This window comes from Gigantopelta aegis, chromosome 12 (genome assembly GCF_016097555.1).
Source record: "Gigantopelta aegis isolate Gae_Host chromosome 12, Gae_host_genome, whole genome shotgun sequence".
In the NCBI taxonomy this organism is placed as follows: Eukaryota; Metazoa; Mollusca; class Gastropoda; order Neomphalida; family Peltospiridae; genus Gigantopelta; species Gigantopelta aegis.
Window position 1 is genome coordinate 19908551 of NC_054710.1, and position 26845 is coordinate 19935395.

Genomic DNA, 26845 nt, shown 5'->3' on the forward strand with positions numbered 1-26845 from the left:
TTCAAACCCATAACACTTAGTAGAGGAACTTCTGACGGGGTTTCTTTATTATTCTTGTTCCAATATCGAGTTTCAACATCTCCAAAGTAAATTAATGAAATCATCTTCCTGTTATTTTGTTTGGAACATCATATAGTAAAGTCTAATTCGATCTTTAAATAATCTGAGATATTTCCTTTCCCAAAAGTTAATATTACGTATCTAAACTGTTGGTCTGCCATTGTAAATGAGTCACCATGGTACCCATGTCATAAAAGTTCCCATACTAATAAAGAACAATAAGTGAATAACTTCATAAATCAGACAATACCTTCTCCAATGGGTGCAAAATCACCAGTAGTTGGTCCAAAACAAACTTAATCTATCTCATTTGACAAATTTCACATAATTACAATCCAATCGTACATGTAAAACAACTGGCCTCAATGGTGTAGTGGATAAGCCACCAGAATTAAGGTTGGTACATGTAATTACTTCGGTTCACATTCCGATACCGGATGCCACCCCAAAACAAGCATAATGACTCAGTGGGTAGGTGTAAGGCCACTACACAAACTAACAGTACCAGTAACTTAATTATTGTCTTGGACAGGCATCCCAGATAGATTGAATGTGTTTGCCCAGGACAGCATGCTTTGATCTTAATTATATATAAGCATGGATGTGAGTATAAACACATTCGTTAATTGTGCTTCTCTATCAAACTCTTAACGAGCATCTCACGTGTACCTTTTTTTCTTTTTTTTTCTTTTTTTCTTTTATTATTATTAATTGTTTTTACAGGGTTTGTAGAATTGGATATTTACACTAGCATAGCTCGAGGTTATAAAGGTGTTCCACACGACATAATATGTGAGGTTAACAGTGGGAACGTAACGGGAAATGTGGAGTTCACTCGACCAGGCAAAAATAAATTAGTTCTTCAGTGTGACAACCAATTCACTTCCAAGAGTTGCAAGACGGTTGTCGACGGTTACACGCTGAAAATCAGGACGAGTTCATCATACACGATGGCCATCGAATCTTTCAACCCTGATGTTGACGAGGGTGTGTGGACGTGTCACGATTCAAACGATGACGCCAGCATATCCTCAGTAGAGATTGTATCTGCTTGTGAGTACAGATAGCCTCAGTAAACATTGCATCTGCTTGTGAGTACAGATAGCCTTCATAAACATTGCACTTGCTTGTGAGTACAGATAGCCTCAGTAAACATTGCACTTGCTTGTGAGTACAGATAGCCTCAGTAAACATTGCATCTGCTTGTGAGTACAGATAGCCTTCATAAACATTGCACTTGCTTGTGAGTACAGATAGCCTCAGTAAACATTGCATCTGCTTGTGAGTACAGATAGCCTCAGTAGACATTGCATCTGCTTGTGAGTACAGATAGCCTTCATAAACATTGCACTTGCTTGTGAGTACAGATAGCCTCAGTAAACATTGCACTTGCTTGTGAGTACAGATAGCCTCAGTAAACATTGCACTTGCTTGTGAGTACAGATAGCCTCAGTAAACATTGCACTTGCTTGTGAGTACAGATAGCCTCAGTAAACAATGCATCTGCTTGTGAGTACAGGTAGCCTCAGTAAACATTGCATCTGCTTGTGAGTACAGCTAGCCTCAGTAAACATCGCACTTGCTTGTGAGTACAGATAGCCTCAGTAAACATTGCATCTGCTTGTGAGTACAGATAGCCTCAGTAGACATTGCATCTGCTTGTGAGTACAGATAGCCTTCATAAACATTGCACTTGCTTGTGAGTACAGATAGCCTCAGTAAACATTGCACTTGCTTGTGAGTACAGATAGCCTCAGTAAACATTGCACTTGCTTGTGAGTACAGATAGCCTCAGTAAACATTGCATCTGCTTGTGAGTACAGATAGCCTTCATAAACATTGTGAGTACTTGCTTGCATTGCTTGTGAGTACAGATAGCCTCAGTAAACATTGCATCTGCTTGTGAGTACAGATAGCCTCAGTAGACATTGCATCTGCTTGTGAGTACAGATAGCCTTCATAAACATTGCACTTGCTTGTGAGTACAGATAGCCTCAGTAAACATTGCACTTGCTTGTGAGTACAGATAGCCTCAGTAAACATTGCACTTGCTTGTGAGTACAGATAGCCTCAGTAAACAATGCATCTGCTTGTGAGTACAGGTAGCCTCAGTAAACATTGCATCTGCTTGTGAGTACAGCTAGCCTCAGTAAACATCGCACTTGCTTGTGAGTACAGATAGCCTCAGTAAACATTGCATCTGCTTGTGAGTACAGGCAGCCTCAGTAAACATTGCATCTGCTTGTGAGTACAGGTAGCCTCAGTAAACATTGCACTTGCTTGTGAGTACAGATAGCCCCCGTAAACATTGCATCTGCTTGCGAGTACAGGTAGCCTAAGTAAACATTGCACTTGTTTGTGAGTACAGATAGCCCCCGTAAACATTGCATCTGCTTGTGAGTACAAACAATCTAATTAAAATTAGCTCCACTATTACATGTGGATCTAACAGCAGCTCGTTGGAGCTCATTTCCAGTTGACCTTTCATTCGACCAATCAAAACCTTACTTGCAAAATCATGCCAGTGATTTGAAAAGAATTTGAAAACATTCGGAATTATGCCGAGGGTATACGTAATGATTCGGGTGAATTACGAAGTATGTCGGAAACTAATCTCAATATAAAATTTTATATAATATTATATAAAAGACAAAAAAACCTGTTATGTTATAGCCATAAAATCTGTTTATACTAGTATACAATCCAGAGTTTATTACTGAACGTTTACCCCTGTTTTTTCAATGTTAAAATAGACCAACAAGTTCGCCTATTGCATAAATAGTCTCCCCCGATATTTTTAGAATTTGTATGCTCCCGAATAACGCTATAATAGGTGAAGTGTAATTGGTCAATATTTAAATTGTTATTTATAGATGAAATGTCACCTGGACATGGGAGTCCACGCAATGCTGTTAGATCTACTGGTAGACCAGTAGAGCTAATTTTAATCAGATTGAAGTATTGCTAGCCTCAGTAAACATTGCATCAGCTTGTGAGTACAGATAGTCTCCGTATTAATCACTATCACCATCTGATTTACACAAGTTTTAGGGTCATCTACAGTTTCCAAGACAGTAAGACGAACCATTCTCTCAAGTTCTTTCTTTACCTTGTCCTTTAGAGGTACAGGAAGTCATCTAGCAGGTAGAATAACAGGTGTTGCAGTTTCGTCCACTTGTAAATGGACTGTCCCAGGTAGCTGACCAATATTTGCTAAACACTTCATTATATTTTCTTATACCATCTACAGAAGCAATTTCAGGGGTTCAAAATTTTTCAAAAACATTACTTGCCACAGGGCAAGTGCCTATCAGATATTCAATTGCCCCATATATTTTTTCCACTTGCCCATACTTCTTAAGGTAACCAATTGTGTTATTCCTATTTAATTTAATACAGTGCTTAATAATGTAATAATCTTGAAAGTAATTGGTTTAATTGCACAAATAAAGAATTTTGCCAATAGGTTACAACATTTACCCAGGAAGTACTAAATGTATATGTCTGTCCAGTAGTATCCACTGTCTTCTCTACTTGTTGATTTAAAATTTGTTTTAAATAGTGTCCATTTGTTGATTTAAAATTTGTTATTTGTTTGGTAGTGTCCACTTTTTCATCTAAATATAATTATTGTGTCAGTGTATGTTGTATGGCTGTAGATGTGGTGAGATCCCTTTCCACTTGTGAGCCATTTTTTTATGGCTGGCATTGGTTCAGAAATGTTTAGGGATTTTGGCCCATGGGTCATTATTCATTTTATTGTAAGCATATTATTTAACACTCTCTGCCCTAAACATCTTCTCTGGGATGTTTTTACACTGTTCAAAGCTGAGAAAAGTCTCGCAAACAACCGTAGCTGGGCTCAAAGTAAACATGAGTTCTGTTACTCTGCAAATGTTTTTACCCTGTTCATAGCTGAGAAACGTCTCTCACAAACAACCGTAGCTGGGCTCAAAGTAAACATGAGTTCTGTTACTCTGCAAATGTTTTTAACTGAAAAAGGAAGGAAGGAAATGTTTTATTTAACGATGCACTCAACACATTTTATTTACGGTTAAATGGCGTCAGACATATGGTGAAGGACCACATGGATATTGAGAGAGGAAACCCGCTGCCGCCACTTCATGGGCTACTCTTTTCGATTAGCAGCAATGGATCTTTTATATGCACCACACCACAGACAGGATAGTACATACCACAGCCTTTTTTACACCAATTGTGGAGCACTGGCTGGAAATGTTTTTAAATAGTGCAGGCTTGGTAAACAACAGCAGGAGAAGGGGTGTACATCGATTCAGTGGCGTAGCGTGAGTTGCCAGTGCCTGGGGCAAGGCAAGTATTGCGCCCCATAACCAGTGGACCGTTAGCACTCCTCGAGTCCCTTCCACCAGTCCAGAATTTTGCACCTGGGGCAACTGCCCCGGTGGCCCCGCCCACGCTATGCCACTGCATCGATTGCAGCCTTGTATTTTTAATTTATTGAGCATAATTTATTTGTTAAAAACTATTAATAAAGCATAAAAAAATTAATATATTCATGTATGCTTAGAGGGCATCACACCAACACGATTATGGCGTAGCTAGGGCTAATGAAATCTAACTTGTTACGATTATGACGTAGGGCTAATGAAATCTAATTTCACCTTACCCGTTCATTTTACACGAACGTAGATTTACATTTAGAAAGTACTGAAAAACATTAAGTTGGTTACATTTTAAAATGTTAGCTAAGGTGGCATTTTTACGTTCAGCAATGGTGATGGGTGTGGCCACTAAAGTTTTAGCCATCCTTTCACTAGTATGAAGAATGTTTGTGTCTTTGGAAAATTGACAGAGGTTTGGTTGCCTGGGATCATAGGTAAGTTACCCAAGGTACAATGTTTTTGGTCGACTGGGATTTGTCTGTGTACTTTAATAATCCAGCTCTAGGGCGGTTCTGTGCTTTTTTTAACATAGCCACAACTGTTTTCTTTTTATATCCACAATTTAACAAGTATTCAGTGAACTCTAGAAGGTGTTGTCTTTCCCATCCAGGTTTACTGCATATACGGCGAATTCTGATAGCACCACTGTAAGCAGTAGAGTTAAACACATGTCGTGGGTGACAGCTAGTATGGGGGGAGGGGGAGGTATTTGTGAGAAGCCATTTCTTTACAATGTAGGTCAGTGTGCAGGACTTTGCTATCAGCAATCACTTTCACATCTAGAAATGTCACAGATTTTTTACTCAAATCAAATGTGAATTTTATTTTGGGGTGTTGTTCATTAAGTTTATTAACAAACTCTAGAATATCTGGTTCTGAGGCAGTGGACCAAGCCCAGATGTCGTCAATGAACCTGTATTTAATGTCAGGTCTGTTGGGAGTGTTTTCCCAGTACTTGTGCATCCAGTAGGACATATATATGTTAGCATAGGTAATCGCAAAGGGCGTACCCATGGCTGTACCCGATATCTGCTTAAAGAATCTATCTATAAGGACATCCTTGAAAAGAAATTCATTGTTGTGAAGTACAAAATCAGCTATCTTAATGACAGCTGCAGTGTCGTCTCCTTGTAGCAGTCCTGTTTCTACAATGGCTGTTTCTAGAGCAACAATCAGAATCATTGTAGTCCGTAGCATTCATCAATGTGGTGTATTTTTAGTTCGAGGACACTTTACATCAAAATGTATCATCTGTTTGCATTTAGAGCATGATTTTTCCCAAGCATGACAAAGTTTCTTTTGTAGTACATCTCTTTCTGCAAATTTTGCACTGTTTCTTAGCCTTACAAGAAGTGTTACGAGTTGCATCAGATCTAAACTTGTTTGTAGCAGTTTTCTTCAGAGATTTCTATTTGTGGATTTCTTCAGCAGGTGCTTCTATTGTATATGTGTGCATGCAGCGGACCAGTCTCGTCACCTTTACAGATTTCTTGAAGTAAATGTGTTCGAGTAGTGTTGTCTCGAATACCCAGTACAATGTGATCTCTAATAACACTATCGTGCAAGACTTTCAAAGTTACAAGTTTTTGGCGGATTTGTCAAAGCAACATAATAAACATGAAATACTTCTCCTTCTTTTTGATTCCATAGGTTTTTCGTTTATCTCTCCTGCAAAGTAGTTGTTTTAATTTCTAGATTACCACTTGCAGCTGAGCTTGGTCTTCATCCTGAAATAGAAAAACTTGTAGATCTCAAGAGCTTCTTGGTCAATTTTGACTCAGAAAAAAACTATCTTATACTGTTCATGCAGTCTGTGTGACCAATCGGGCTATCAGAATCCTCAGACATTTTAAACAGTCTTATCGTTTCAAGACAAATAAAACAGTTTCACAGTAAACATGTGGCATTTCTTTTTGCGCACAATACATACATTGATATTTTGACGTGAGGGTCGTGCTTTTTACACTACACAAAGCATAATAAGAGTGACAGCAGATATTCGGTGGTTTAAAAAGTCATTACAATATGTACCGCAGCCACATACTTTAACCAGTTTAACAGCAACCACCGTGTGTTAAGTTGACAGATCGCTGATTGCATCATTCAGCACTTTAGCAGAGTTTCGAGTCGCGTACACCGGATCACGTTCCCTGTTTAACATGCACAATTTAATTATAATATCCAGTATTTTCATGTCATATCCTTTGTGTCATGTCTCAACTTTGAAGTCGTGTTGTCACAAAATTCGATTATTTAATAAAACACCAATGAACCATAACACTTGATCAGAAATTGCACCTTAATTATAAGATGACATAATTATATTTTCAAATCAAGGGATCGTACAGAGTAAAGCCATTGAACATAAGCCATAAATATTAAATAGACAAATAATAAAAAAAATATATATATAAATTATAGTTTTACGGAAACAGAAATATTCATCTAGATTACCAGGTTTCAGATACAGACTAGATTATTGACTGGATAGTCTATTCTGATTATTAACTGGATAGTTTAAAACTCAATACAATCATTCTCAAAGGCTGTCTTCATACATTAATAGAGATATTTTAAAACTTGACAAATTTAATATTGAAAAAATTAAAGTATTATCTGTCTTAGAGTTTTTAATTGATACTTCTCAAATTCAGTTTAATTATTTGCAGGAGCTGCCTTCACAAACTAGTAGTCTACTATAGAGATAATTAGGAATTTTTAATATTATGTTCTTAATTTAAATTGCAAATTTGAGAGTATCTTTTCCCAGAGTTTTGATCAGGGGCTGTATGCATGAGGAGCGGATAAAACTAAACGCGGATAGCAGCTAAACGCGGATTGCTAATTGCGTTTAAATTTATTCGCTTTTTGGTATGCGTAAACGTAAATGACGTCGCAAATAGCTATCTGGCGACATTATTTTTAGATTGGGGGAACTCCTTGCCGCGCATGGCATTCTGGAACTGAACTTTGCGCTTACAATGTACTTTTGTAAACAAAAAGAACAGCGTTTCGTTTAATATTTATAAATAAATAAAATATATAAATACATTTATTTATAAATGAAATAAAATAAAATAAAATTAAATTAAATTAAATTAAATTAAATTAAAAAAATAATAGGCCTAATACAAAAATAATAATGAAAATAAATAAAATTAAATAGAAGAAAAAATATATATTATAGCAATCCAGTTAATAACAGTCATTAAAAGTGCAGTATATATTTAGGAAGGGGTGCAAATTAAAAACAAATACCAATAAAATAGAGGCAAATAGTTTTGCCAAATAAATAAATAAATAAATAATGGGGGACCAAGATATAACACCCAGCATACTAATAAAATATAGAAATGCAGATTGAGAGGGAGATAACTGGAAAATAGATCGAACACCAACCATAAGCGATTGGGGGTGGGGGGGGGGGGGTCGGGGAGGAAATCTTCAAATTCGGGTAAAACGTTTCTCTATGTATTTCTATCATTCTACTGACAGTATTGTTTTTAACGTAACCCATGTGAACGGAATGAATGAATTGTTTTATTAATGACGCACTCGAGACATTTTATTTACGGTTATATGGCGTCGGACATACGGGGAAGGACCACAAAGATATTGAGGGAGGAAACCCACTGTCGCCACTTCACGGGCTACTCTTTTCGATTAGCAGCAAAGGTTCTTTTATATTTACCATTCCATACAGAGGATAGCACATATTACAGCCTTTGATATACCAGTCGTGGTGTACTGGCTGGAGCGAGAAATGGCCCAATGACAGGGATTGACCCCAAACCGACCGCGCGAGCACTTTACCACTGGGTTACGTCCGAGAGAGAGAGAGAGAGAGAGAGAGAGACCCAGTCCTAGAGAGGGGGATAGGGAGGGAGGGAGGGGAGGGGTAGAGGGAGAGAGAAATATCAAAGAAATATCCTTTACTCAACCTGATTACCTGCACTTGACGACGATAAGACCGGCCTCGGTGGCGTTGTGGTAGTCCATCAGTCTACAGGCTGGTAGGTACTGGGTTCGGATCCCAGTCGAGGCATGGGATTTTTAATCCAGATACCGACTCCAAACCCTGAGTGAGTGCTCCGCAAGGCTCAGTGGGTAGGTGTAAACCACTTGCACCGACCAGTGATCCATAACTGGTTCAACAAAGGCCATGGTTTGTGCTATCCTGCCTTTGGGAAGCGCAAATAAAAAAATCCCTTGCTGCTAATTGGAAGAGTAGCCCATGTAGTGGCGACAGCGGGTTTCCTCTCAAAATCTGTGTGGTCCTTAACCATATGTCTGACGCCATATAACCAATAAATAAAATGTGTCGAGTGCGTCGTTAAATAAAACATTTCTTTCTTTGATGACGATAATGTACTTTTTGTCGGAATTTATACAAATAAAGAACTGTGGTTTTGTCATGTGGATTGTGAGCCCCACACCTACCCACACCCTCAACCCTACCACCACCGCAACAGAGTCTTCTTTTGGTTCAGTATACGAAATGGACAGAACATTTATGAAAATAAACACCCAGTGAAACTCACTTGGGGTTTTGTTCAAATGAATTATGGGACACACACTCATAGTCTAAAATATATTGGCAGAACCCCCAAAAGAGAAAGGGAAACTGTTTTTAATACAGGGGTAATGTTTCGTTATTATTATTTAATAGCCATGTAAAAGTAATAATACTGAAAGTAATAATACTAAAAAACGAAATAATATTTTTAAAATCCAAATGCAAATACATGTATACAATTTATAATCTGGAATAATAGTTTTAACACACATAAACAACTTTTAGAGGCATATCCAAGACATTGAATGCTCAATTATGGACACCACGAGAATAGAACTTGTAATTTCAGTTTTTCATTAATTTGTCATTGCTTTCAATAAGCTCTACAAAGATTTGATTTCCATTACTATACCGAGTGTAATAACATTAGTCCGTCAAACCAACTGTATCTTAAATAACTAGTAATGTTAACTATTAGTATAAATTATTTTACACTTTTAATACATAGGGACTTGATTCCATGTTACACGTATATATACTCTATTCCATGTTGAAACTTAAAATACCATAAAAATAAATGAAGTTTTGTACATGATATACAAAATATACAGAGAAAGAAAATAAGGGAACACTTAATATTGAATACTATTATCGTCCTAATGTCTGTATAAAGTACGAAGATGTACTGTGGGAGTCACTGAATGACAGTAATGTGAGACTGGGTGACAGTAACACAGTTAACTTCCTAACACAATAGAGTTTTTGTTGCAGTCACTATCTCCTGTAAGTGTTGGGGTGATCCCTTATTTCTTTCAATCGGTACATATTGCCAAACAGGGCATACACTGTAATACACAACAAATAACAATTCAAAGTAATATTTATAATTTATTTCACCTGACAAATTGCAAAGAGTGAAGCAAGTATAGTGTAGAAGTAAATAAACCAAGTGTAGATATCTTAAGATAAACCAATCTTAAATTGTTAATTAAATTGGATGACATGTCAGAGGGAACATGTAATTAAATACTTACGGTACTCAATATTGTACATGAACAAAATTATTACTTAAAATTATTTTTTATTCTTTATCAGATTTTAAAACAATTTCATGTATTTTTCATAATCATTTTGTTAATTTGTCGTTATTTTATTGATTGTTTTGCATTGTACTTCTCAATTATAATCATTTAACTGTAACGTTATTTTCCTGTTGCGTATTGATTTAATTTTAAAATTCTAAATAAAGATGTATGAAAAATGTAAAATATGAATATCATTTTGTGTTAACAGAGCATGTAAATCAGAAAGTTCACATTTACTTATTACTTTGTCATCTACAGTTGTCTTTAAGAGTAAATGTATATTAGTACACAACAGCTCTGCTATCAACATCATGAACCACTTGGGTTGAAATCTCTTTCATACCAAAGTTATCATCTTGTAACAAAACAAAACCTGGATCACTGTCATTGTATTTCTCTGAATCGGATGGAGTCTTTTAGCACAGTTATGCAGCATTACACAAACCGTAATAACTTTATGAATCTTAGAATGTTCCAAAAGGCACACATTCAACTTGCTTGAACTTTGTCCAGCTGTATATCTTCACTTCAGATGTACATGGGTTCACAACCAGAGTAAACAGCAACTTATGTGCCATGTACCTGGAACAAAATGTTACAAATATGACATTTATGATAATAAGATATCTGGGTAATAACAGGTGGGTTTTTTGTTGTTGTTGTTGTTGTTGTTGTTTTTTGTGGGGTTTTTTTTTTTGGGGGGGGGGGGGGGGGGGGTGGTTGTTTTTTTAAGAAAAAGAACAAATCATCTGCTTCATTAAGGTAAAAAAAAGAAAGAAAAGAATTTGACAGCATGTCACAATATATGTTTATAGAGCACAATGATAGAACTTGTTATGTAGCTACATAGTTTTACTTTTATCAAATCTATGCTTTATTAATGGTGAAAAATTGTATCTTATGTTTAGTGGTTAATTTATCTTACCAACGCTATATTAATTTTTATGCTTTAAAATAATTACTTCAGCTAGTTCTCTCTCTCTCTCTCTCTCTCTCTCTCTCTCTCTCTCTCTCTCTCTCTCTCTCTCTCTCTCTGCAGGGGCGTAGCGTGATCTGGACCTGGGGGGTGGGGTGGGGTGGTGGTTTCGAATATGAACCAAGTGGACCTTTTTCTATTTTGTTTTTGCACCACCCGAAACTCCATATTTATAAACCTGTATATTTTAGTACTGAAAGCAGACCATTTGCTGGGGGGGGGGGGGGGGGGGGTCATCCGAAGCCCCCGAATTCCCCCCGCCCCAGCCTACGCCCCTGGTATCTCTCTCTCTCTCTCTCTCTCTCTCTCTCCACTATATACACACACATGGTTTTACACACACACACACACACACACACACACACTGTATGCAGTACCTGCACATTGACAGAATGACATTTGATACATCCATATTCGTTTTATGGTTTGGCATCTGCTGAAGAGTGTTGTCAGTCCATCTCACCAAATTGTTGACTGATGCATGTCTATAACATAAAATGAACACATACATAAATAAGTGAGTCAGCGAATCAATGAAAATAGCTTATATAATCATTATATATCTTGCACATGTTTTCAATAAAAATAAAATTAAACTACTTGTTTCAGTTACGAAAACTATGTTCCACTAAAAGGGTAGCCTACACTACAGTACTGTGCATGGCCATTTCAATCATCCGGTGGTTTAATATATTTACGCTGACAATTTAGTGAAAATCTAAAACTTTATTTGCTTACCTTAGGCTAGTTGTTTGACAAGCCGTACCCACCCCAATGAAGACATACAGATTAATTTCTATATTTCCATTTTTGTATGTTCCCCAAATAACCTTCCCTTTTTGGATAAGTTGTCGATGTGTTTTCGTGAACAACATACATGTATGACGTAATCAAAATTCGTGCTTACGTTGTTTGAAGTTAAAAAGAAATAGGAAGTAAAATGCCAGTGGGAGGGTTTTTGATGGGGGGCGGTTTTCGACAGGTTACATTAAAAGATTGAAGACAATGCATGGCGATGTGGCAAATACAAACAGACTGAATTTAATATGTAATAATTATTACATAAAAACAGGTTCCTCACCGATCAGTTACCGTAGACATATTGAAAGTGTTGCAAACTTGTACTTTTGTAGATTTTTGACAGCGATGTTAACACGCCCAACCGACTGGACACTTCGATGTTTCCTGATATTTCATCTGTGATCTTCAGAATATCTTGTTGTTCAAATTTAAATTCTTCATGTTTTTCCACATTATAAAAAGTGTCAAATTGCTTTGTTCGATCAAGAAATAATCAGTTTTGTCGACATATTTGCCTGTTTCTGAATCGCAACACACCAGCGTGGCCATTTTCCTTTCAGACTTATCCAGCGGATAGGCCTTTATATGCAGAAAATGTAGCGAATAGCGCTATTCGCATTTAGGCTATTCGGGGAGCTCTATCCGGCCGTCATGCATACCAAATTTCCCCACTTATCCGGCGGATAGGCACTATTCCCGGATAGTGGACTTATCCGCCCCTCATGCATACGGCCCCAGATGGTTTCTTCTTCTTTTCATTTGCTTGTTGACTACATGTCGAAACCACCATAACTTTTCCTGACAGGACAGCAGGTAATAATCATTGGTTTGTTTGGGGGGGGTCTATGGAAAGATTTAACATGGGATTTCATCTCTTCGTATGTCACCCAGTTATCCTCCTGTTCTTTAGCTGCTCCCAGTTTTGCCAGTCTGTCTGCATTTTCATTTCCTGGTATGCCACTGTGAGCAGGGATCCATTGTAACACGACTTGGTTGACACTGTTGATAGGATGTATGACTTCTGAAAGTCTGTCAAACTTGTTGTTTTTAAGAGGGGGGGGGGGGGGCAAAAGAGAGTGTCTATCAGGAAGACGACATGTGAGCAGTTCTCCTCTCTGGTGCTGATGGTGTGGGTAGCATGAATGAGAGACTCAACTTCTGCAACATAGTTTGTGCAGTGTTTCCCTATAGGAAAATGTGCCTCCTCTCGGTAGCCATTAGGGTCCGTGATGTATATTCCAGCCCCTCCGTTTTCTACTGCATTTGTTGCAGATCCATCAGTATATACCTGCGTCCATGATGTCTCTGGGTACTGTTCATCAATCAGGGCCAGTGTCGGGGCTTGTTTGTATGGTTCACTGTGTTCCTCTCCAGGGGTGAGGTGTTGGACCACTGTGCATATCTTTACATTCTCCAGTTGTGGTTCCCATGGTGGGATGCAGCTGACAGTACTAACATGATGGATTTTATCTGGGAGTTGTCCCTTATGTTGCCTCAGAAGTGATTTGCTCTGTTTATGAAAGCTAGTTCGTTTGAGTCTGTTGCATGGATAGTAATTCATTCTCTTGTTCATTGGATGTTGTGGCAAAGACTTGAACTTAGTGGCTTATATCATGAGCTTCGAGTCCCGACGTTTGCTGAGGGGTACGATGCCAGAGAGCTGTTCCGTTTTCTGAATGGGGATTGACCTCATTGTTCCAGTTATTGTCCTGAGTGCTTGGTTTTGAACCCTGTCTAGTTTTTGTTGATGTCACTTTGCTGCTGTTGACCATGCACTGGATCCGTACTCAAGGTGTGGTCTGAATTCTCCTTGGTAGACTCTTTTCACTATGTTATGATCAGCACCCCACTTGGTGCCAGCTAGTTTTCTCATTATGGCAAGTTTTCTTTGAGCTTTGGCCTCGGCTTTCTCCATTTGTGGTTTCCAGGTCTCTCTCTTGTCAAAGTGACCCCCAAGTATGTCTGTTGGCCCTCATACTGGAGAGGCGTGTCATCAAGTTTTAGGTTGCCTGCTTCCTTCTTTGTGGAGAGTGGGAAAAGAATAGTAGCTAACTTGTCTTTGTTGATTGTCATGCACCAGTCTCGACTCCAAGATGTAACATTGTCAAGGGAAAGCTGCATGCGGTATGTTGCTGTTGCATACTCCTCCGAGCACCATATGCATATAGTGCTGTATGTATCCCTTTATCCCTTTGGGTAGTTGTGTAACCATGTCATTGATGAAGATTATGAAGCGATTAGGTGACAGTACTCCTCCCTGATATACTCCATGGTGTATGTGTTGGCCATCTACCATTACAATCGCCGTTTGGTTATGAAGATAAGACTTAGTCCACCTGTTCCATTTTTTATAGCTTTGCTAGCAGGCCATCTTTCCAGACCTTGTCAAAGGCCTTTTGCAGATCAATGAAGGAGACAAGAACAACATTCTGTGCTTGGAAAGCATCTTCGATGACAGGTAGGTGGCCTGGTCTTCTGTGCTGCGGAATTGTCTAAATCCTGCCTGTTCTTGGATGATGGTGTTCTCAGTGTCAAGAAACTGTTGAAGCCGATGGTTGATGATGTGCTCTAGGGTTTTGCAGACACAGCTAGTATATAATAGGCTGATGGGTCTGTAGCTGCTTGCCTTTTGTTTGTTTTTACCTTTTTTTAGTATGGGTATCATCACTGCCTCTTTCCAGATTTGTGGCACCTTGCCTTGAGACCAGCTTAGGTTGAAAAGTTACAACAGCTTGGATCGCGCAATATTCCCTCAGTGTTTCAGCATTTCATTAGTAATACCATCCGTTCCTGGAGATTTTTTAATTTGTTTTTAGATGTTTAAGGGCATTTTCAAGTTCTGGTAGAGTTATACTGTTCGTCATGGAATTTTGCGGGGTAGCTCTACCTGCCGTTTCTTTTTGTTCCCTTCATGCTTCTTTCATCTGAGTTGTTGTAATGGTAATGTCACTTTCCTTGGCATGGGTCTTTGCTAAAAGGTCAGCAGATTCCTTGCCCTCCATCATCCATTAGAGTTATCTTCTGTCCATGGGATTTTTCCTCATTTAGTTGTTTTGTAAGTTTCCAGTTTTGATTAGATGGTTGTAAAGCCTAAATTATAAGTTTAAACATAATTAGAAATTTAACATTGAAAATTTGAAAGTCTCTAACAATTATCACCTACTAGTGACAAAATAGAAAGTGAAATACCAGAGCTGTCTGGGCTGATATAGGCCCCTGCATGGTTGTTTAGTTGGCTTATTTTATTTTCTGTAGCTATCTTCAAGGTGACTGATAATGAACTGCCCACACAAAAGAATGATTCTGATGGCTACTACATGCGAGTGGCTGGTGCATGTACCTTTCCAGTGCCGGTATGCAAATGGAAAATCATGGTTTGTATAATTATATTATTTACATTGATTTTTGATTTATTAGACATTTTTAACCTATAATAGTTTGGAATTCTTTGAACATAAAAACTGTAAAACCATATTTCTCTATGACATTCAATAAATATATTTTTGTAAATCATTAAATAGTAACATTCTTAAAATTTAGCGAAATCCAAGTGACATATTGGTGACAAAACACTAAAAGAGGTCGTCAAGTTGTAGGATCGGCTTAATATTATGCTTTTGATCAATTTGAATATTATACTTTTGATCAATGTTGACCATATTTTTCTACGATATTTTTTTTGTAAATCATAAAATAATAGTGTTCTTAAAAATTTTCGTAATCAAAATAAGTGACGTTGTCCAAATTGAATTTTTTTTTTTTTTTTTTAAATGAAGAAAACAAATAAAACCAGCATGAATGAAAAGACTTTTTGAATGCTTTGTTTGTTTGTTTGGTAGGTTTTAACTGATTATATCTCGAGGGTTCAAAGACACTTCAGGAATCGGAAAGAGGGAGAGTAATGTTTTTTATAAATATTTTTTGTATACGAGAGTTTGACAAGCCATTGTTAAATGCTTTCCCATTAATTATTATCTGTTTTCAGAAGTTATGAAAGCCATATTGTTAAATCATTTAAATTATGTTTTGCTTTTACAAATCAAGCAGGTTCAATGGTTTGTACATTGTTATATGTTTTACATGTTGGGTAATGTCATTGCTAAATGGTTTTTGTATTATTGTGTGCTTATCCGTTGGATAAATCATTGTTTTGGAAACTTGCCAAATAATTTTAAAATGCTTTCTATATTATGTTTTATTTTAGAAGTTGAACAAGTCATTGTTAAACGGTTTCTACATTATCCTCTGTTTTAGGAGTTGCATAAAACATTGTTAAATGGTTTCTATTTTATTTTCTATTTTAGCAGTGGTTGAGTCATTTAAAATCCTTTGTGCATTATTTTCTATTTTAGGAATTGTCCAAGTCATTGTTAAATGGCTTCTATAGTATTTTGGGGTTTTTTTAGGAGTTGGGCAAGTCATTGTTAAACAGTTCTACATTATTTTCTGTTTTCTGGAGGTGGGCAAGTCAATGTTAAATGGTTTCTATATTATTTCCTGTTTTCAGGAGGTGGGTGAGTCACTGTTAAATGGTTTCTGCATTATTTACTGTTTTCAGAAGGTGGGCAAGTAATTGTTAAATGGTTTCTATATTATTTCCTGTTTACAGGAGGTGGGCGAGTCACTGTTAAATGGTTTCTATATTATTTCCTGTTTACAGGAGGTGGGCGAGTCACTGTTAAATGATTTCTGCATTATTTCCTGTTTTCAGGAGTTGGGCGAGTCACTGTTAAATGATTTCTGCATTATTTCCTGTTTTCAGGAGTTGGGCGAGTCACTGTTAAATGGTTTCTGCATTATTTACTGTTTTCAGAAGGTGGGCAAGTAATTGTTAAATGGTTTCTATATTATTTCCTGTTTACAGGAGGTGGGCGAGTCACTGTTAAATGATTTCTATATTATTTCCTGTTTACAGGAGGTGGGCGAGTCACTGTTAAATGATTTCTGCATTATTTCCTGTTTTCAGGAGTTGGGCGAGTCACTGTTAAATGATTTCTGCATTATTTCCTGTTTTAAGGAGGTAGGCAATTCTTTGCTAAATGGTTTCTATATTATTTTCTGTTTTCAGGAAGTGGGCGAGTCATTTTTAAATGAGCTGGAGATACCTTCTGCTTATATCGATCAAAAAATGAAGCCGTGCAAGAATGATCTGAAGGTCACGTGCATCGTAAAATTTGACAAGACGCCTGAGGTCTTCCTTGAAAAATACCTCATCTTCTCTGTGACAATATCTCACCCATCCATTCCTGGCAATCCCATTACGCCAGACGCTAGTCCCGTCCTTTTCTTTCCACGTAAGAATGTCTCTTACATGTATTTTAAATATTTATATTAGTATTTATCTTTTACACATTAGTTTCTGTCTTGTTTTTTTCACCTTGTAGTTTATGATGTTGTCCACAGTCGATAGATTGCATAACCGTACCGTCATATGGCCGCCATTATTGTAGAGTGGCACAATAGCAAAAAGTGGCTTAAAAATAAGTTTATGGCCCCCCAAAAGTCATATGGTTATATTACAGCTCATTTGAAAGCTTATTATGCCTAATTTATCATAGACCCTGTGGTGGCCAAATGTGTTTTTGGAAAAATGACGTCACGTAACCCCAGCACATTTTAATTTTTAAAAATCCATATTTCCAAATAAATAGCTATATCTCTTCTTTTCTTCTTTACCTTTTTATGACCAGCAAATATTTTAAAATGATGGTAAATTATATATTTGCTACATAAACGTTTTTTTTTTTTTAATTAGCATATTCATGTAACACTTTTTGTATATAAATGTGTTCAGAACTTTCCTAATTTTCTTTTTTGAAAACAGGTCCCAAACGCTATATCGCTACATGGTATCTCAGTTGATAGCTTACTACATCTAGTTTATTATAAGCAATGGTGTGGTGGCCAAAAAGTGGTAATAATTTACAGAATATCAGATCACGTGACACAGTATGTTTTTTTGTAAACACGCATAGTTCACATATTGTAACAATTGTGCATTTTGTGATAAAAGAATAAAACTTGGGAGATATATACACTAATATATAAAGATCGTTCGGATATTGGGTCACCTGAAATTTACACGTGTGCATGCGCAGTGCTGTTGAATTGATCTAGGGTCTGTGTCAATCGGCTGTGGACATTAACGCCAATATCTGTATATTGTTTTCTTTATTATTATTATTGAGATAGAGTCTTTAATATTATTCATGTGCAGGAATATATTGAACGTTGACATTAATACCAAATGGATTTGCACACTGTAAACTGATGGCGAGTGTGTTCTGTATTGTAATTGGTTAATTACATTATTTTTACGGGATCAAATGAAAATAACACCCAGAAAGCTCATGACATCATTAGAAAGTGATGTCATTAGCAATTGGAACAGGTGAAGTTTACGATTCAACGGTCTACAGTTGGATTGTAGCCAGGCATTTTTTTCAAGAAATACCAAATATACAGTTAGTTCCGAAGAAAAAAACAATTCAGTTTACAATGGACATAACCATAATAGAGTTTTAGTTTTGCGGGTGTTATTGTTTATTTGATCCCACAAATGTCATTTTTGACCGAAGTCGTTAGGTCAAAAATGACATTTGTGGGATCAAATAGACAATAACACCCGCAAATCTAAAAACTCCATATGGTTTTCTCCTAAACGACTACCATAAATTCATAACGGTTTATGTTGTTCATTAAAAAGCATAGTTGTGATAAAAGCAAAAACCAGATATGTAAACTAATAAATAGAGATCATTTTCAGATAATGAGTCACCTCAACTGACCTAAGGCCTGTTTGTAACGGCCATGGACATTGAAGCCAATATATTGTTTAATTGTGATTAGCATACTACATATTGTTGTGACCATCTTAAATATGAAAAACACAAACCGAATGCTTTGTGTGGAAATCGATGTTTGCGAAGATTGTAATATAATTCTTGCAGTGAAAAAAACATACAAAAATTAACAATATTATAATAATAAAACATTCAAAGTACTTTGTTTTCAGATAGTTTAAAATGAAATAATTACAAAAGTGATATTTTCTAACAAGGAATGCAGTGTCGGTTATATGTCCCTTATCTGTACCCTTACATGGAAGGAAGGAAGGAAATAGTTTATTTTAACGACGCACTCAACCTATTTTTTTATTTACTGTTATATGGCGTCGGAAATATGGTTAAGGACCACACAGATATTGAGGGAGGAAATCTGCTGTCGCCACTTCATGGGCTACTCTTTTCAATTAGCAGCAAGGGATCTTTTATATGCACCATCCCATAGATAGGATAGAACATACCATGGACTTTGATGTACCAGTCGTGGTGCACTGGCTGGAGCGAGAAATAGCCCAATGAGCCCAGCGACCGGGATCGATCCCAAATCGACCGTGCATCAAGCAAGCTCTTTACCACTGGGCTACGTCCCGCCCACTGTTTAAATGGTGCCTTTAATCTCGAATGATTAAAATGAACAGGTGAAATGAAATATGTAATGGAAACAAATTTACAAATTATCAAACATGTTTTAGAGTTGTTGCCCCGTTCTTGCTTGTCATTCATTTTAAAGTCCATTTTTAGACGATACAAACTGGTGAATAGTACCCACTGAAGTTGGAAGCAAACTGCTTATTATATATGATGCTTGATATAATGTATCAAGAATATATTGTATAAATGTAGAAGTGGTTTTAAAAATAATTAGTCATTAGTTGCAGAAAATTAATTGTGTTATTTTTTAAGTTGATTACTTAGGAAACGTGTAGGATAAACCATTTGAATTCATGTTATAAATATTTAGTTATTTTGAGAATTTTTTCAAAGAAACATTGAAAATAAATATTTATTATTAAAAATATATATATTTCCTTCCGACATGATCCAGAGTGTAGGTGTCTATAAATGTGTGGTTGTTTAGGTACAGATGTTTTAGTGCTGATTTAAATCACTGTTAAAAGGGACTATCCTGGAGTTGTAGGTCATATGATTTCAAATTTCACGTGAAACACTTTTTCGGTTCCATGCCTTGTGATCGTGTTTTTCAAAAAAAACAAAAAATTATATATATATTATTTTCGTTGAATAGTCAGTCATACTCGTATAATAATCATGGGAAAAGAAATTTTGGTTCTGTGATTTTACCGACATGGTACCGAAAACGATCATTTCCGTGAAACCGAAGGCCTGGGTTGCTTCCTTTATAAGATGTTTTCGACCAACAACCTTTCTGGTGACTAAAATTACAGGACAGTCCAATTTAAGTTCATAAACGAATAGTCTACTTGGTCCACAGCCAAGATGTTATAGCGATGATTTGTAATCACTCTGTTAACTGGCAGTTTTAGATATTTTCATAACCTGATACTACAGTACCTGCAGATACTACAGTACCTCCAGATACTACAGTACCTCCTGATACTACAGTACCTCCTGGTACTACAGTACCTCCTGATACTACAGTACCTCCAGATACTACAGTACCTCCAGATACTACAGATACTACAGTACCTCCAGATACTACAGTACCTCCTGGTACTACAGTACCTCCTGATACTACAGTACCTCCAGATACTACAGTACCTCCTGATACTACAGTACCTCCAGATACTACAGATACTACAGTACCTCCTGATACTACAGTTACTTCAGCTACTTTGATTCCAGTTCCTTCGATTCCTTCAGTTGAGCCATATCATCCAGACCATCCAGTTACTCCGTTTTCCCCAGATGATCCAGATCATTCACATCATCCACTTCCTGCATTGAATCCAAGTGATCCAGAGAACACGACTGGTGTAGATGGGACTACTGTCGCTATGGTTATCATTGCGCTCATAATTGCTGGTGTTGTACCAGTAGCTTGCCTCATTAATAAAAGGTAACCAAGTCGTTTATCAACAGTAAATATCAAACAAACCATTGAAATATCGATTCTGCAAAATGCATACAATAACACCACATCGTGTACTAATAATAATCATAATACCTTATCGTATCTTATAAAACATGTGTAACAACCACAAAATATCAAATACAAAATATTAAATGCCGGCTCTTGTTCATGGTCAATAAATATATTAAAATCACATTAAATATGATCAACATACCAGGTATATGGACCAAGCTGTAACGGACGGAATCTGCATAAAGAAAAAAAAAATTGTGCATATATACAAATACACATAAATATATATGCAACATGACAATATTAACATTCCAGGTATATAAACAAAACTTTATTTCATACCGACACTCACATGACCGACCAACCTTCATGACAACGCCCATACCCACACATACGTACGTATAATTGCACATTACCATTTTAATGAAAACTATAATTACACGTTTATATACTGCTTCATTAGGACTTCAGAATCGAGGTCAGTCAGTCAATCAAATCGCAAGAGAACTCCGTGTTATAAATGACATCACAGTGTCTGGTCAGACTATTCGTAACAGACTGCATAGAAGTAACATCCACGTGCATGTCGACCCTACATTACCCCACATTTATATGCGAGAAACATTGCTGCCAGACGTCAATGGTATACACATCGTAGACATTAGGGTAAGATGAGTCCACTAGACGTCCATGATCAACGACAGCGTGTTTGGCGACATCCCAATGAACGCTACGCCAACATCAACGTTCGTCCTCATGACCGATTTGGAGGAAGGTCCATTATGGTGTGGGTGGCATCACCATGACTGACAGAACCCAGCTGCATATTGTTCATGGGAGAGTCACTGGGAAGTGCTACCGTGACAACATTTTTGCACCGATCGTTGGGCCCTTCACACATCAGGCTGGATGCCATTTTGTTTTTTAGGACGACAACGGCCGTGATCACCGGAGTCTACAACAGAACATCACCACACTACCGTGGCCAGCCTTAAGCCCAGACCTTTCACCCACTGAGCACATGTGGAACATCATCGGACGACGTCTCCAAGAATGTCAAAGTCAGGCAACCAACTTGGCTGAATTAGGCACCACTCTCTAAGAGGAATGGGATAGGATTCCCAAAAATGTTATTGGACGTTTAATCAGAAGCATGCCACGTCGAATTCGTGTGCGCTTGGCAAATCATGGGGGTTTTACCCGTTACTGGTGCAAATATTGAAAACGTCAAATTGCCAAGCACCACCCCTGTTGCCTATCTGTGTCTCCTCCAGACCTACATCACTATTCTGGCTATAAATTTAATGGTAATCCCTTGTTACATGAGTGCTTGTGTTTTACGATTAATTAATACCAGTATTGCAATACAAAATAATACATCTCTGTTATATTGTGTATATTATATTTCAATATCCCCTACTTATTTTGAACATTATATAATAAACTGCATACAAATACTAAACATCTAAGCCAAACTTAAGTTTTGGGGCTCAACAGGCTTTTTGAGCACACAGATCTTTCTTAGTGTGGTAATGTTAATAGCTGATTAAAGAGTTTCAAGTATTAAGAAATTATTTAAATTTAATTACAGTTTAACATTCCATTTGTTTTTAAGGTAAAAATATTTTGAAGTTAGCATGTTTGTACTTAATTTAGGTATACTTATTTTGTGCACAAAACATGAGTAGCAAATTATATTTATCATGTCACAGGTATGTCTAAAATAATGTTTTAATTTGATAGTAAATCACAACAAAGGTAGTTCAAAACGTTAGGCACAGGTGTACCAGGGGACAATACTTCAAACATTTGGATAACCTCACGACCATTCACTCAGGTAACTGATTATTCAATTACGTCAGTTACATTTATGTAACCTATTCAATTTATGTAAATTTAAATAAAATAAAATATGAAGTAAAATATTTTATTGCATTTCATTAAAGAACAGTTTCTTTGGTACTTGGTTTTTTCACGTTCATTGGCAGTTCATGTTAATTGAAACTTGTGTAGCCTATACACGTGAAATATTGTACTCTGGTGTAGACATTTTGTTGGCTTGCAAGCAGATTACCTATTGACAGCGACTGGTATTTTAAACAATGTAATACACCAAAATACCATATGGGTTTATATGGATAATTTATGTAAGCTATAGGATAAATCAGATTACACTGGTTTATAATTTAGTTGAGCCACACGTCAAGTTCAGCTTGTGTGACTGAAATTAGTACAAAATGTTAGGATGTGGAATGCCAGACAAATTTGAAGCTGACAGACTATACACTTGGAAATAAATGTTGGCAACTAGATCTGGAAAGATTACTGACTGAAGGAAGCAATTTATTTTTAGACATAAATACCATACAATGTTATAGGAGGACAAACTACATTTAACAGACGTAGGAATGATATGTGAAATCGAAAAGGAGAGTCAGGTTACTTGTGGGGGGGGGGGTAAAATATATCTTAGGACCCCACCCCCCCCCCCCCCCCAAAAAAAAAAAGAAGAAGAAAAAAGAGTAAATATTTTGGGTATCTTCATAAGCAGAGTTTGTTGTTACCATGTTACAATGTCAAATAAACTACAAAACATAAGGATATATTTCCCTTGACAGGCGAAAGACACAGAAAGATCAGAAACAACTGATGGACAAAGATAGCGATCCATATGTGATTAACGTTTATGGTGATCCAGACAAAGAGAATAAGACAGATGACATTGGCCACGAAGTATCAATAAACAATGAACTGGATGATAACATGCTAGATGATAACATGCTAGATGATAACAAGCTGGATGATAACACGCTGGATGATAATACGCTGGATGATAACAAGCTGGATGATAACAAGCTGGATTTAGAGAATCAGACAGTTCAAGTAAAAAACCCAGCCCAAATTGATACGAAGACGACGGTTGAAGTAAAAACCCAAAACAAGGTTGATGATCCAAGCTCTTCAGAACCTACTAAGATAATCATGAATGATTCGGATGGATTTGCATGGATGTAATTAACTTCTACAGAGCCAGTCCCGGAACAATGATTATTAAATAGCAACGTCACCATTATTGGAAATGAAAACATATATAATGTCATCAGCTGGTATTTGATTATAAATCTCAATGACAAAACCGTTATCAAGACTGAACCTCTGCACAGTTCAGAATCGAATAGTATAGAACAGATGTTTAATGACACCCCAGCACGAAAATTCCAACGGCTATTGAATGATCAACATCAATATAAAATAGAATAGATGTTTAACATACCCAAGATCAGTATAAAAATGCAAAATTCAGAATCGAATGGGCATTTGGCAAAATAATGCTTGGAATCAACCATTATTTTCACAAACTCATTTGAATCTGCATTGTGCAGAGATACAGCTCTGATCATGTATTACGGTTTTGTCGTTAGATTGATTCCATGAATCTCTATCAATACCTCGTCTTTAGGAGGATAACCTCTCCTAAGATCTTTTAGTGAACAATACATACTTATTTCACCGCCACAAAGAAGACATGGCAAGGAGCATAATTTAGAGATTATAATATGATATTATATTATATTATATTACGGTATATTATATTTATTTGTGTCTATACTTGTGTATCTGAATGGTGTGGGTAAGTGTATGTATACAAATGTATGTTAATAGTATGATTATCATTCCATTAACCATTATTCTTATTGTTATTGTTATTATTATTGACATTTAGGGAGCAGTTGTTAAGATATTTAGCCAGCTGATAGGGTAACAGAACAATACCAAGTTATTTTTAAAAAATTCATTATTAAGTAACATATTAAATGAAGCATTATTTAGAAGATAATAAACTTAAAATTTTACATTAAGCATTATTTAGAGGACGGCATATATGACATTTTACATAGAACATTATTTAGAAGACAATGAATGTATAAAAAAAAAAGAAAAAGACAATGAATGTATAAAAAAAAAAAAAAAAAAAAAAAAAAAGTTTTATTTAACGACGCACTCACCACATTTTAATTACAGTTATATGGCGTCAGACCTATGATTACAGACCACACAGATATTGAGAGGAAACCCGCTGTTGTCACTTCATGGGCTACTCTTTCCAATTAGCAGCAAGGGATCGTTTATATGCACCATCCCACATACAGGATAACACATACCACAGCCTTTGATATACCAGTCATGGTGCACTGGCTGTCACAAGAAATAGCCCAATGGGCCCACCGACGGGGATCGATCCCAGACCGACCGTGCATCAAGCGAGCGCTGTACCATTGAGCTACATCACGCCCCTACAATGAATGTAAGACTTTAAGTAGAGCCTTATTTAGACGATAATAAATGCAAAAGTTTTCATATTATTTATTATCGTCTTAACATTCTTACATTCGTGTATATATAGTCAAACTTCGAGAACTCGTACTTGTAGGGGACAATAAAATAGTTCGAGTTTCAGGGAGTTCGAGATTTTTTTAATTTGAGTAGTACACCTCAAAACTGAGACTGCGTTGCAAATGGATTATTTCATTTGATATTGTAAGAAACGTGCGGCGCACTGCCCACCTACCCCACCCACCCCCACTTTCTTCTGAAACAGAAGATGTTGTATTTCCTATTGAAAGGTGAAATAATATATAAATGGCACTTCAACCCCAACCTACGCTGCTGGCATATTTCTTTTGTTTATATTTTAGAGGTAAGTAAATAAGAAAAGAAAAGACACCCTCACTTAGCTAGGCTCACAATTCATTCTTCTTTAAAATACTACCGGCAACGATGGCCTGATCAATCCACGCACGTCGAGTTTTGGAAGTGCCATATCTATTGAATATTATGGTGAGGCCATAAAATTAGTCTGAGAGATCGAGGTTTTCGAAGTCAGTTATTACTAGTTGGTATAGCAATTCAGCCGGGACCACCACTTCAGATGCAGAGATCGAAGTTTTATTGTGTGTGTGGGTAGGTATATGTATACAAATGTATGTTAATAGTATGATTATTATTGCAATAACCATTGTTATTGTGGGGGTTTTTAGTTTTTTTTAATATGTTCTTTTTATTAGTAGTAGTAGTAGTATTGAATGCATACACGCCTAGGTTTGAATGTGTGAAACACGGACAAACGTTAAGGTTTTTTTAGAACTATAAAAGGGGTCGAAATTGGCTGAAAATCATGCCAGACATCTACAATCTACAAATCTACAAATCTTCCCAGTCACAATAAAAACTTAACAGACAATGTTGTAATTAAGAAAAATACATTTTAAAAGATTAACATATGATAAATAATACAAGTACAATGTAAAAATATTTTGAAACAAAATAGAGATATAAAGTGATGACAAAATTAACATATTTATAATATTATAATACATTGGAAGCATATCTTTTTATAATTGTTAACATTAATCTTAGCTTAGGTAATGTCTATTATTTTTGTTTAAAATTAATTTCTGATTAGGTATTTTTATCTGTTGTATACTGTAAATTATATTATTTGCGGCAGTCAATTGAAAATAATTAAATTTTATATTAAAGTTATTTAAAGCAGTTATTGACATTCATAAATATGTTCTTACACATTAATTATTATTGAATTGTTTATTTGCGTTTGAATACAGCTCTCATCGGAATGCCTGACATCTTTTCATGAACTAGTTTAAACGGTATTTATTTCACAAAAGAAATGGATGGCAAACAGGTCATTGGCATCTCCACACATACTTTGTTACATACAATTTATAATATACACATATATCAGTTGACATGTTCTTCAGAGAATTAGAAACAATTGCACTCAAACATAAAAACAAGTCTTAAAAAGACCATTAAAATTAATAGACTTGTCCATGCGTACACATACCCACGTACATAAATATACCCGATTTCCTAAGATTAACTTACATCAGTGATTCTCGCCCACCGCCCACAGTACAGCAGCCAAACTTGCAAGTGACAATGTGATGTAGGATAAATGGCTTGAAGAAATTAAAACGTGAAGCATTTTGACAATTCGAAAAAGTTATGAATAGATTCTGCTATAGGTAAATTAAGGTCCAGAGGGTAATCA

The 26845-nt window shown here is 36.4% G+C and overlaps 1 protein-coding gene across 5 annotated transcripts in view; it reads left to right on the top strand.

Moving 5' to 3' along the window:
- LOC121386609 overlaps positions 1 to 24767 on the top strand; it is a 30967-nt gene extending 6200 nt beyond the window's left edge. For 4 of the 5 annotated variants that reach the window (XM_041517565.1, XM_041517563.1, XM_041517566.1 and 1 more), the window contains 5 exons: positions 784 to 1113; positions 15118 to 15236; positions 16931 to 17156; positions 20532 to 20745; positions 23391 to 24767. In XM_041517565.1, the coding sequence (XP_041373499.1) occupies positions 784 to 1113; positions 15118 to 15236; positions 16931 to 17156; positions 20532 to 20745; positions 23391 to 23787 (1286 nt within the window). In that variant the 3' untranslated portion in view covers positions 23788 to 24767. The remainder of the gene's footprint in view (positions 1 to 783; positions 1114 to 15117; positions 15237 to 16930; positions 17157 to 20531; positions 20746 to 23390) is intronic. The other variant, XM_041517564.1, reaches the window with a different exon arrangement.
- The last annotated feature ends 2078 nt before the right edge of the window (positions 24768 to 26845 follow it).